Here is a 12,726-nt window from a genome sequence, read left to right on the forward strand (position 1 = left end):
CTGCAACAGCTCTGTCCACCGGGAAGGGTGGGGGAAACTCGCAGGGTTTCCCCGGGTGTTTTCTGCCGGGGCAGGAGCGGTGTCCATGGCTCGGGGAGGTGACATGTGTGGGTCACTGCCCGGGGCAGGCCGTGAGCGTTCTGTGCCCCGAGCCGTGCGCGCAGAGCGAATAAGCGTCGGGACCACCGGCGGTCCGGGAGGTGCGGGGAGATGCAGGGACATCCAGAGACATCCAGGGAGCTGCAGGGTGATGCAGGGGACATGCAGGGAGATGCAGGGACATGCAGGGCGAGAGGCAGGGCTGGCGCGCCCGCAGTGCCCCCTCCCTGCGGCCAGGGGGCGCTGTCGCGGGGAGGGCGGCCCGGAAGGGCGCTCCCGCTGGGGCCGGGGCGGCGGGAGCGGCGCGATGCTCGGGCGGCAGCGGGAGCGCTGCCCGCCGCCGTCGGGGCGCTGTGCCGGGCCCTGCCGCCCCGCGCCCGGCCCGCCCCCGACACCCTGCGCCGCGCCAGGTTCGACCGGCCGCAGGCGGTGAGAGCCGGCCGCTCCGCCCGGAGACCCTGCGGGGCACGGGGACAGGGCAGCGGGGACCAGCGGGACACCCCAGTGCGGCTGGGCCCGGGGACAGGCTCGGCATGGCAGCGCGACGGGCGCTGAGCCTTGGGCAGGCCCTGCGTGCGGGGCCGCGCTGCGGCCCCGGCTCGCTGTGCGCCCAGCTGACACGTGTTAGGGAGCTCTCGGCACCCTCGCCGCTCTGGGAAGGGCCGTGCCTTGCTGTGGTTGTAACTTAAGGCTTGGTGTTTCACCCTGGTCTGCGACACTTTCTCGGTGTCGCCTGGGGTTTGCTGCCCTTTGCCGTACCCAGCTTGGGTCGTGCTGCTTTGCCTCCGAGGCTTCCAGCTCGCACACAGGGTACCTCCCTTCCTCGGCTATTTTAAGGGTTTTACGAGTGTTGACTAAGATTCCAGCCATAAGAATCACTAGTTGAGTTTGTCAGCATGCTGTCCTTGTGCAGCCAAGCAACGATTCCCAGTTCCAGCTCGTTCTGTTGTGCCGCTTTGTGAGTTTGACGCTGTGGTGGTCAGATCTTGCCGGTGTGTTCAGGTGCTTGTTTGAGTGCGGGTGAGCTGTGCCGTACGTGGTTTTATCAGAGCAGATTTTGGAATGCTCCTCCGCACACGGGTCTCGCAGTAGAAGTGCTGGGTGTTGCTGTGCAGCCCCCGTTAGTCCTTTTCTTTCTGCGTGCTCCTTTCTGTAGATTCTGTGTTCATCAGGCAGGAACATGAACAGCAACACTGACATACATGAACCTGCCTGATCAGATGGTGTTGGCTGGATCTGCAGGTGTGCTGTTCCATGTGTGATGTCCAGATATGGGTTTAATTGCCTAATTAAGACTAAATAGTATGGCAGATATTTTTCCTGCTGATCTCCTCTTCTACCCCTCTCTTTTGCAGAGCCTGGACTTCTGGAAGCTGCTGTATGCGCTTCTGAAGCAGATCCACGGGGGCAGGTGGACAGAGTCTGATGCCATAGGTAATGTCATTCTGGCTGACTGCAGTTTCCATCTGTCCTGGGACTGGTTTTGTAGCACCTTTGGCTCCTTTCTCCCTGTTGGGAGTGCTCTGTTTTGAACGCCTGTGCCACCAATGTACCGGGTGTCAGGTTTAGTGATGAGGGAACGAGCTGTGAGGCAGGTTTGCTACTCTTTGATGTGCTTTGTCCTGGAAACTGGGATGTTTCCACAGACTCTTGCATCCCTGTGACATTTTATTGCAGGTAAATCTCTGCAATGATGTTATGCATTCTCAGTATCTGCAAAGACAGAAGTGGATTTGGTTTTCCTTTGGTTCCTTCTTTTCCCATTCCCATTCATACCATGATTCTGTTGGTACTTTTCTATCAGTCCTGTGTCAGAGCCAGGAATTGCAATGTGAGAACCATAAAGGCAGTGTTTCAGATTGAAGTTCTAGACAAAACAAGAAATGGACTGTGTGTGATTATTTTAGGGGGACTGTGAATAATGTCTTTATGGACAGGACCACTGCTCCAGAGAGGAGCTGAATGCAGATAGGCTTCTCAAAACAGCAGAAGACAATTTTCTTCTTAAACCTATGTTATTCCAAGTACAACACTACTCCCCATCTTCTCTCTTGAAACATGTCTATCTAGGGCCTTTTGGGAATTGTATTGTGATGAGTCAAGGTCTCCTCATGCCAACTCGACTTAATATTCACTTTTGCCCTTGAAAGCAAAACACCCTAAACAGCACTGTGTAAGCCCTTGATTAGCTGTGAGCCTGGTGGCTCTGCAAATGGAATTAAGAAAGGTTAAGCACTGTGGAATGCAGAGCAAAACCACCAGCATAGTTTAGCTGGTAGCTCAGCAGGAAGTCCTGTTACTCGCAGGACTGCTATTTTTCATTTGTCTGTTTTTATTTTTCCACTCATCCACAGTCTGCTGTGTATGGCAAGTCTATTTATTGACTGTCTCCCACAGCATTGTGGATGTGGCCCTGCACATGTGCAACCTTATTGGATCCTTGCTGCTCCCATACTAATTGCCTGTAGCATTTGGGGACAGAGTTTCCAAGTGCATGTGGCAGGATCCTGGCTCTGGAGACAGCAAACACAGCCTCCACTGGTATATTGTGAGGTAGCAATGTGTGCTTCTGCTGAGAACTGCTCAGCTGATTTCTGAGAAACCTTTTTAGTCACAACTTGGTGATTAAAGCTGAAATTCAGGCTGGGGAGCTGTACTGTTTTTCAAATGACACTAATTACTTTTGCTTGGCAAGTGAATGAGTTGTCTGCTCTGAACACAATCGATATTTTACTGCTTTTCTTCTCTGCCCCAGCTCTGGTCTCTTGTGTATTTAATGCAAATGAAATAAACCTCGGGCATAGGCACTAAATAACTTTCTCAGGTTTGTGTAGGATCCTGTTACACAACAGAGAACTGAAACAGATTCCTCTAATCCAAGTCTAGTGCCTTAGTCCACAGATCAAGCTTTGCTTTTCTTTGCTCTTTTTGTACAACCTCTTAATTACCTTGGTTAAAGCAAGGAGAGCAGCAGTGGCCAGATCCCAGAGGAAGGCTGTGACGACTCCTTCGGTCTAGGGGTTACTGTGCATAGAAACAGCTTTCTGGAAAAGAGAAGCCATTCTCCAGTGATCTCATATCCTTTATTTTTAGAAAGGAAACACTGATCTTTGGCCAGTTCAGGAATCCCACTGATGCCTGCCAGTCACTGGTTATAAAATTCTGCAGCTGGCTCCTGGTTTCTGGTTCTGTGAGAATTTTTTCTTCCCACAGTGAAAAGCACTTAACTGTAAACTTTGGTAAAAACTTAATGTAAAACCCAGCCCCTTAAACATGTCACAGCAGTGGGCCACTGGACAGTGGAGAGTCAGAGTAAGCTGTGTGAATACGCTGGCCATAACCTTGCTGATGAAATCATAGGTAATGGTTTCATGCTGCTTGTTCTTCACAGAGGCTGATGAACTTGGTTAACAACCTGACAGGTAGCAGTGCAATATGTCTTTGGATGGTTGGAGGAAACATTTGTTTTCTGGGATTGCTGTTCAGTTTTTATAGCATGGGAAAGAGGTCTGGAGCTGCAAAAGATTTTTGTTTGTTTGACAAATGCAGCAGAAAATGTTTTCCTGAACAGTAGTTTCCCATAATACCACTACCTATGCAGGTGTTCTTTGTCTGAGTGCATGAAGTAATGGATCTGTGTCTGTGATTGTACTTGGTTTGTAGTTCCTTTCCATTTTAGCCTGCCAGGCTAGTGCATAGCTCTTATTTGAATATCATCTTGTAAATCACTGAAAATGTTTGTCAGGACTCACAGAAAGAAAGAAGAGCACAGCTTGAGTATAGTTTTAAGTGAGCTGAACCCTGAGGTTCATCCCCAGCTTGGTCTTGCTTGCTGAATATAGTTTTATAAATAATATCTGTGGAGAAGCGGATTAGTTGGGAGCCTTGTGAAGGTCTTCCAGTGTAAATCTCCCAATCCTAATGCCTTAAGAAGACATCAGAGAGGTGTCTGGTGTGTCTCTTCTGTCTGAGTGATGTTTTTTCCTCTCTCTTGGTCGCCCATTATGGAAGAATCCATCTTGGTCCTGGGTGCTCACATAACCTTTACTGCCATTTATACTTTTGCCTTTTAACTTGAGCATTCTAGAGATGGGGAAAACTAAGGGACGTCTCTAGGTCACAGGCAGGCTCCTTGAGCCCCATTTCCAGGTCCATGGCTTGACTGCTCACTCCCAGTTCCTGCCTGGTACACCAGCTGTACCCTCTCCTGTGAGGGCAGCATGTTGCAGAGGGAGACATGAAAGAGGAGGAGATAAAGGACCAGAAGAACACTGAAATTCAGGTGGTGAATTGCTGTGGTGGATCTGGCCTGAGTGATATATCAGAGCAGGGAAATGGTGATAAAAGAAAATAAAAAGCACCTGACCTGCTTTCCTTTCCTCCACTTTGATATGTGGTTTTTTGAGGAGCACCTTGAACTGCAGATGGCAGCATGTGATGCTTATTTGCTTTGAAAAAGGAGGAAGGCGTGTACTGAACCTCCTTCCTTTTGGAGGATTTCTGCCTTTACCTGTTATGGCAGTTCCTTTCTTGACAAATGCACACAGAAGAGGAAAGGATGACATGAAAACCCTGCTCATGTAAGAATGTTCACAAGTTATCAAAATAAATTCTGTAATATCTCCGTGCTCCTCTTGTGCTTGAGGGATTGGAGAGCACATCTACAGGAAGATTTTTAGCAAGCCATAGGCATTTCTGCCACCCTGACATGGGGAAGGGAAGCTGCTTGTTTCATTCACAGGGTCTGTGGAAAGAGCAAATGGAGTGATTTAGGTCTTTTGCTCTGTAGGAATGCCTGAACTGCCTGAAACTGTAGATTCCTCTGGCTCCACCCAGCTGTGACAGCTGTCAGAGGGAAAGAAAGGAGCAAATCTAGGAGGATGCTTTCACGGCATGGGGGAGTATTCCTCCAGCAGTTTACATCTCACGCTTTCCAGTCCAGAGAGGATGTTTTTGTTTCATAAGTTTCCATGAACTGGTGTTCTGTAAATCCAGTTTCTCCTTGAGCCTGAGTGACTCTTAGGAGCAATTTCAGAATTGTGCTGCGTGTGTGAAGAGCATCTCTTCTATCATGTTTTGACTCACATGCTTGCTAACTTTGTTGGCTCACAGTTCTTGTGTTGAGTGTTGTGCAAACAAATCATCCACTCTTCACCCATTGCACAGCACTCAGAATTTTGAAGAGTTTTGTCATGTCCATTCTTGCTCTTCTTCTTGGCCTACTTCATCGCTTCTTACAATGCAGCTGTTCTGTACTTGTGATTGTACTTGTCCTTTCTCTTAGTTTCTTTCTAAATCTCCTGTAGCCTTAATGGGAGAGAAGAAATAAGGGTCACGGTGGGTATTTGTGTTCTGTTCAGTGTCCTTGCTAGGTTTCTCACACTGTTTGCCTTTGGATGCCTGTCAGAACCAATTGTGATACTGTCATTAAAAACCTTATCATCTGAGATTGTGTTCCTGAGCCCAAGGAGCAGTTCCAGGTCCAGTCTTATGTTGTAAGTCAGTAACGTTAGGAACACTTCTTTCTTTGTGCACATAATTTTTCATTTTTTTCTAAAAATACTTTTATCTGTCTTTTTAAAGCTTGGGCTCAAGGTTCTGAAGTCCTTCATGATCTGTCTGCATTCTTTACTACTAGTATCACATCAGCACCAAGTTTTCTGTCACTGTCACGTTGTCTAAGTGTCATTCTGAGTTGTTTGAGCAGCAGCTGTTTAGCACAGAACCCTCACGTGAAACCACTATTTGTTCCTGCCCTCTGGTTCTTGTCTCCTGGGTACTTGTAATTGATCCAAGCCTTTTCTTCTCCCTCCACTGCAGTGCCTTGGTTTCTTTGTGCAAGCTGAATCCCAGTGGGAAGTCTAAATGTCTTGCATTGGTTGAATCTTCCTTAATCATTTGTTTCTTGTTGCCCTCAGAGGACTCCAGAAACTTTCTGAGCAGGTCTTCCTTTTACAACTGTTGGTTCTTAGCCAGTATGTGTTGTTTTCATTGTCCCCCTAATTATGTTCTTTATTCTGTTTTTGACTTAGTACAGAGCCAAGGCTTATTGAACAGAACCTTTTTCAATAACAACCTTCTCTATGTTTCCTCAGTATTTCACAGTCCTGCAGTGCCTGTCTTGTAGCTGTCAGGTAACATTTGGTGGTGTGAAGGAATATGGATCAGAGCATTCCTGAGAATTTAATAGCCCATGTGCTGTGCTGCATTATCTCTGCTCTCTGGTGCTCAGAGATTTGCAGCAGGCTGTGAAACTCCTATCTCTAAATTCCAGTTTAGTTCAGGAGTAGAGTGGTTCAGAGTGTTGACTAATTCATAGCGTGCTTGGTGACTCATAAAAAATGAATAGGTGAGTTGGAGTGCCCTTGTAGTGGGGGTGGCTAGTTGCCTTTGTTGCCTTTGTTTTCTAAGAGGCCATTACTGGTCTTGATCCCAGCTTTGAATTTCTTCTTTTCCCTGAGCAGTTCTTGCAATCAGAATGGGGCGGTATAAAGAAGACTTGTATCCTTTCTCTCCTGTCATTCACCAGTTGTTGATTGTTGCATATAGATAAAACCTTATAAAATAAAGGCCTTATAAAATATGGTTTAAACCTTGCTATTCTGGATAAACTAACCTGTTAAGTTCCCATGAGAAAAAAAAATTATAAAAATAAAAATCAGCTTATATAACAATCTATTCTTATGAGAAAGAGTTCACACCTACAAAAATAAGAAGTCTATCCCGTGAGAATCCATGAAGAAAAGATATAAACTATCTGGAAAGAAAAAAATTTGATCAACATGTACATTAGCCATTACCAACCAATCAAATGAGTTTCAATAACTTGCTAACCTATTAAATTCAAACGTGGTACCTATGGTACCTTCTAATACCATACAAAAGTAAGCTGTGTACAATAAAGATTCAGCTATTCTTCACAAAAACCAAGCATCTCATCCATCTCATTTCTATCTCTAACACAAGGCTACAGCGACACTTGATAAAGACTAATTCCCCACTCTCTTCCTAGGCTGGGTTACAAGTGCTGCCCTCCTCGGAGGCAGCAGCTGTGGAGCCGAGTGGGTGAAGGCAGTGCTGCAGGCTGTTGCTCTCTGTTGTTTTGCTCTCCAGGTGCCCAGGTCGGCTTTGTGAAGTGGGCGCTGTGGTACCACGGCTACGGCCGGCCCCAGCTCCAGCGGCTCCCGGCCGACGGCTCCGCGGGCAGCCGGGAGCTGCTGCTGGCCTTCTCCTGGCTGCTGCACAGCCCTGGCCTCCTGGAGCAGCTCCTGGCTCGGAACAGAGTGCAGACCGGGGATGAGACCTCTGTGTGCATGGTGAGCATGCTTGTGTCCTTCCACCCCTCCCTGTCCACGAGTCACCTGTGGCAGCAGCTGTGTCACCACCAGTGTGTGATGGGTGCTGTCCTGGTGCCTTGGCAGGTAAGTGACTTCAGCTTCAAAAAAGGCCAGCATCTATTTTCTTTCCCTTCTCTAAGCTTTCCGTGTGCAAAGCTTAGGGGTTCTTTCGCTTTATCAAACTCCCACCCCTGCCTGAATTCCCTGATTCCTGTTTCTGGTAGGGGTGAGACCACTGTGGAGGTAAGTGAATCTCTTCAGTCTCTCTGCTTCTGGATCTTGGGCTTCCAGACTGAGCTCTGAGTGGTTCTGCAGGGCAGGCAAACAGGTTAGCAGTGAGTGCTGGCTGTGTTGGCACTGTTAGGTAGAGCAGGTAAGGGTAAGGCAAATAATACTTTTTGCAAACAACAAGGTCTCAAATGGCAGCTCCTGCCCTTGAGGTAACTAATGACCTTTGATAACACACTGGAGTGTGTTGTTTTTTCCGTTAATAAAAGCTGTTAGTACATAAAAAGTCTGTTCTGAAGTAACCATCATCTTGTCAGGCACTAATTACTGCTCAGTCTGCTTCAAAATGACAGGCTCGCAGAATTTCTTAGTTTTTTGGCAAAGGACTTTGTAGGTCAGAAGCCCTACCTGCTGATTATCTTGTGGTGTCTAAAGTGTGTGGTCTTTCTTGAACCCACATATGTTTTTTCCCTGGTTTTCTGCAGCCTTTTCAGGGGGCAGCAAAGCCGGAAAGCTGCCATATAAAAACAGTGTCTTCAGAAGGAAAACACTTGTACGAATGGAAAACAGTTCAAGGGAAAGAGTCCTTTTTGTAACAACATTACAAGAAGTATTTTGAGGAAAGGGACCACTCTTGCTGCACTACAATTATTTGCTGCGCAGAAGAGGGAGCACAAGAGGCTGAGCTGTGAGTGGCAGTGCCATCTACTTATGTGAAGGGTGCCTTGAGATTTCAGAAAAAACACTGCTGGACAACTTTTCACTTTCAACTTCTCTTTTACCTTTTTCTTGTTTTTCATCTGCAGTAGCAGAGTTGTTTTTTTTTTTAATTTTTTTTTGTTAAAGTTTTCCTTAATTTCTGTTACAAAAGAGTGACAAGTGAAATGTGACATGAATTCAGGGAGTGGGGCAGCACCTGTGTTGTTTTCTCTGAAGGCTTTAAGTTTTGCATTTCCCAAAAAGGGATGAAAGAACTATGATAATACAATGTTATCTCTTATGGCCACACATACTGGTATGTCTTTCACTTCAATTCTCACCTGCTGTACTCGTGTTTCTCAAAAAGCTGGAATGAATATTAAATGTTTTTACTTCATCACTGTCCAAAACAGTGTTTGGAAAGGCTTAAGAGTCTGAATTTTTTTCCAATAAACCAGACAAAAATTGTATAGACTGAAAGTTGGAGTTAGCTTGTGTATGTAAAGCTCATTGTAAAAATGGAAACATTTCTTGTATGGCGTTCATCCAGCAGTTTTCATGCTCCAATAAAAATAGATGTTTGCAAGGGAAAAAAAAGAAGAATATAGTTACAGCATAACTAGTGGGTTTTGTGATTCTCCATCACAAGAAAGTTAAAACAAATGGAATTTTGAGGGAGAGGTCTTATCTTTTATTTGATCAACTAGGCTTTGCAAAATCAATAAATTCAGCCTTTAAGTGCCAGCCAAATGAAGATCTAGGAATGCACTGGCAAGATGCAAGGAGGCAGTGGTGGGTGAGGAGGAGATGGGTGGGTCACACACCTCATTTTGGTCAGTGAATCAGCCACTTGTAAACCACTCATGGAAGCCTGTTTTTGTTTGTTTCATAGAAGTGTTAAGTTTTATTGTTGTTAGATATCGTTATTTGCTAGCTGCTGTTATTTGTGAGGTAATCATGTGGCAAAGCCTGCTCATCAGCCAGTGTTCAGCAATAAAATGCCAAAATCTCAGTAAGAGAGGGGGAGGGCGAGGTTGTCACTTTGCTACCTGACATTTGTAAGTTAGCACAGCAGACACGTAGTCTCTGCAGTCTTGACTCTCTTCTATTTCAGTAAAGTGAAGGGAAAAGGTAAAAGAAGAGGAAAAAATCTTCATTTGGGAAAGATCTGTCTCAAAAAGTGTGGTCTCTGCAGTCTTGACTCTCTTCTTTCAGTAAAGTGAAGGGAAAAGGTAAAAGAAGAGGAAAAAATCTTCATTTGGGAAAGATCTGTCTCAAAAAATAGGAGAAAGAAAAGGGAATGCTCTTTAAAACAATTGAAATTAAATTCTCTGTTGAGAACTTGAAAAATCTTCCACTGAATGGAATCTTTAATGATTACAAACAATTTTCCTGAAATGAAAATGTTGCAAAACAAAAATCCATGAAATACATTTGTTTCTGTGCATGGCTGAGATCTCTGCCAAAATGAGCAAAGTGTGAAAGCCACTACTTGCTGGAAAAGTACATCTGTTGGTGTACCAGTGAGAATAAATTTGGAGAGAATCCTTACCCTTTGTCTTCATTTAAAAGGAAAGGAGTCTCAATAACTGCAGGCATAGCTGTAGTTCAAACTGATATTCATATGGTTTGCTTTTAAAATTCTGTCTGAAATCCATAAAGATGAATAAGATCTGTTGTGTGAGAAGAGAGAATGGTGCTAATCCCTAAATTAAGTGTACAGTCATGTTCTGACTGTTCTTTCAGCCTAAGTTTAGAACAAAGCCTGCTGAATTGCTGATAATGTGCCAAATAACCAACATATCAATGGCCAATTAATTTAAATAATTTCATTTCAGGCTACCACACTCTGGCCTTCTTTTCCTTTGCAGTTCCTTAGCAACACCATTTTCTTTCCCTGCAAATTGAACACTTCCATCAGCTCTAAAGGATTTTTGGAGGTACAAGGGTATTCATGACACATGATGGACAAGGAGCTCAAGCTCTGCCTGGAATTCTTAATCTTTTGAACCTGAGCTGGGAAAAGCTTCCACAAGCTGACTTTTACATGTACTTACATCTTCAGAACCAAAAGTTAAGGAAATTATAAACTCAGAGGTGATGAAAGGTGGTAAGAGGTAGTGCAAATTTAGTCAGAATTCACTCTGAGGTAGCTGTGGTAAGGACAGGCATGGCTGGTACCCTGGGGTGCTTCTGGGGGTTGGCTGCTTTAATCTGGTAGGTAAGAGATTCCTTCAGGGCACTTCCAGCTGGTGTTTTTTGGCAGGGCAGTGCTGCAGTGTCTCCTGAGCCAGGATCCTGGTGCCTGTGGCAGGTTGCCCCAGTGAGCAGGGCTGAAGAACCCTTCCCTAGCCATGCTCCCTTCTAGCATGTGGAGTTTATAAACTGGGAGGGGAAACAGTTAAAGGAGCAAACTGTGTTGATGTGCAGGAGGAGCAGAGGAAGGAGGAGGGGATCCATAATCTGTGATAAACTGAGATCCATAACCCACGATAAACTTTAGAGCTGGGCTGCAGCAGTTCAGGTTCTCTGAATTTACTGTGCTCATCTTCAGCAGGTTGGTGACTCCAGAGGCAGTAAGTGAAAGTTCAAACCTTGCATAGGCCAGCTCTTTAGAAGAAGTAATCACTAACTCTGTTAGATCTATAAAGACTTAAGCACAATCTGAACTGGAGGCTCACATCGCTGCACTGAAGTGTCTGCTTGGGAATTCTCGCCTGTTAATTGCATTAAAGCACTGGGCCAGTAATTGATGGGCATGGTTTTCAAAGGCTTTTGACACCCCTTGTGGATTTCCATCCCAGATATGCACTGCTGTGATGTCTCAACGTCTTCTGTTGCTTTGGTGATCATGTACAGGCAGATTATTCTCAAGTGCCATTTATTGATTCCTATTCACACAGAACAAATCCTAGTGTACAAGACACAGCTGAAAACCTGTAGCTGAAACTGTCTCCTTCACTGAACTTGTGAGGGACACCTGGGGATTTCTCATTCTGAGAAGCATGTAATTGATATAAACTTGCCTTTTTAGCACATTCAATATTTGACTAATTCATATTTACCTCGCATTTTCAATTTCAGTGATACCGTCCCAGCTTTCTCCAAATCTGTGATGGTTTGGGCAGGTAGTAGCAGTACTTTGTGAGCACATATTTTTCCTGTTTCCAGGGAGGAATACTGCCTGTGCTTCTTTTATTTCTACAGCTGAAATTAATCTGTGTGCCCTGTAATTTGATTATGTGTGGAGGCTGTTGAGCTTTTTAAATGGGTGTAGTGATGTTATATCCCTCATGATCATCAGGAGCTGTTGTACAAACACTGGTTCTTGTTTCCACTAATTCCCCTGTCTGCTTCTGGCCCTCTGAGTGAAATTGGATGCCCCTCCCCTTTTATGAATTTGTAGTAATCAACAAATAGAGCTATTATGTCTCTTGTGCTTGGAATTCATGCATGTGTCTCTAGCATGCCAAAGTGAACTCAGTTTAATTACTTCTGGTGGGCAAAAATTAAGATAAATATGCCTTCTGACCCTTAGGTTTGCAATTTGATTAATGTTTTGTTTGTCATGGTCTAGTTTGGCTCACTGGCTATTTCCAGTACAGTGTAAGGCTTATGCTTGGTCCAGTGTTGTTGTTGAAATGCCTTTCTTTTACAGCAAACTTGAGTCACTGCTGTTCCATAAACCACGTTTTTAGAGGAAAGTGTTAAAGTAGCAGCCAAGCTTAACGTTTCCCCCAGTAGAAATCCGGGAAACCTTGGGCACTAGTTTCAGTGAAAAGTAGTTTTCTGCATTTTTTCCATGTCTTCATCAATTCCAGTGAGGATAGAGGAGGGAATTTTATTAACCTTATTGATTCTGACTCAGACGCGTAATTACTTTCCAGATCTTTATGGGCTATATTAGTCTGTCAGCTTTCATTTTTTGGTTTTCCTTCCTTATTCCCTCAGCTTACACTTCTATTCTCTTTGTCCTCCTGTCTTCCTAGTAACTCTCACCATTTATGTTTTTGCCCTTTTTCTGCTATTACTGTTGCTGGATTCAGTAGCTGCTAAGGAACACTCTTTTTTTAAAAGCCATCTGTGAAACCTGAGCAGAGGGTGCAGGATCCCTGAGGTTTCTCCTGCAGAATTTTCCTCACCTCAGTGTGGCTGACAAATCTGTTGTCTGTTCAAAGCATACTTTGAACTTGTCATGGTACCTTCTTCCTGTGCTACACTGGAAGATGTGCAGTTACCAACATTTGTCTTTGCTTGACACAGTGAATGCACAATTAAGAAGTGGGGTTTTTTTCTAGACAGCATGTCAAAGTAAAACACTCTAAAAGACAAGTCTGAACTGATCAGAAAGGCTTATAATTTA

The 12,726-nt window shown here is 44.8% G+C and overlaps 1 protein-coding gene across 1 annotated transcript in view; it reads left to right on the forward strand.

Moving 5' to 3' along the window:
• The window catches only part of TEDC1 (tubulin epsilon and delta complex 1), a 70,072-nt gene that overhangs the window by 2,191 nt on the left and 55,155 nt on the right, over window positions 1-12,726 (forward strand). Inside the window, exons 3-5 of the mRNA XM_041419983.1 lie at window positions 337-528; window positions 1,455-1,533; window positions 7,213-7,415. Of these exons, the coding sequence (XP_041275917.1) occupies window positions 337-528; window positions 1,455-1,533; window positions 7,213-7,415 (474 nt within the window). The remainder of the gene's footprint in view (window positions 1-336; window positions 529-1,454; window positions 1,534-7,212; window positions 7,416-12,726) is intronic.

Source organism: Onychostruthus taczanowskii, unplaced genomic scaffold, assembly GCF_017590055.1.
Source record: "Onychostruthus taczanowskii isolate IOZ18803 unplaced genomic scaffold, ASM1759005v1 scaffold63, whole genome shotgun sequence".
Taxonomy (NCBI): Eukaryota; Metazoa; Chordata; class Aves; order Passeriformes; family Passeridae; genus Onychostruthus; species Onychostruthus taczanowskii.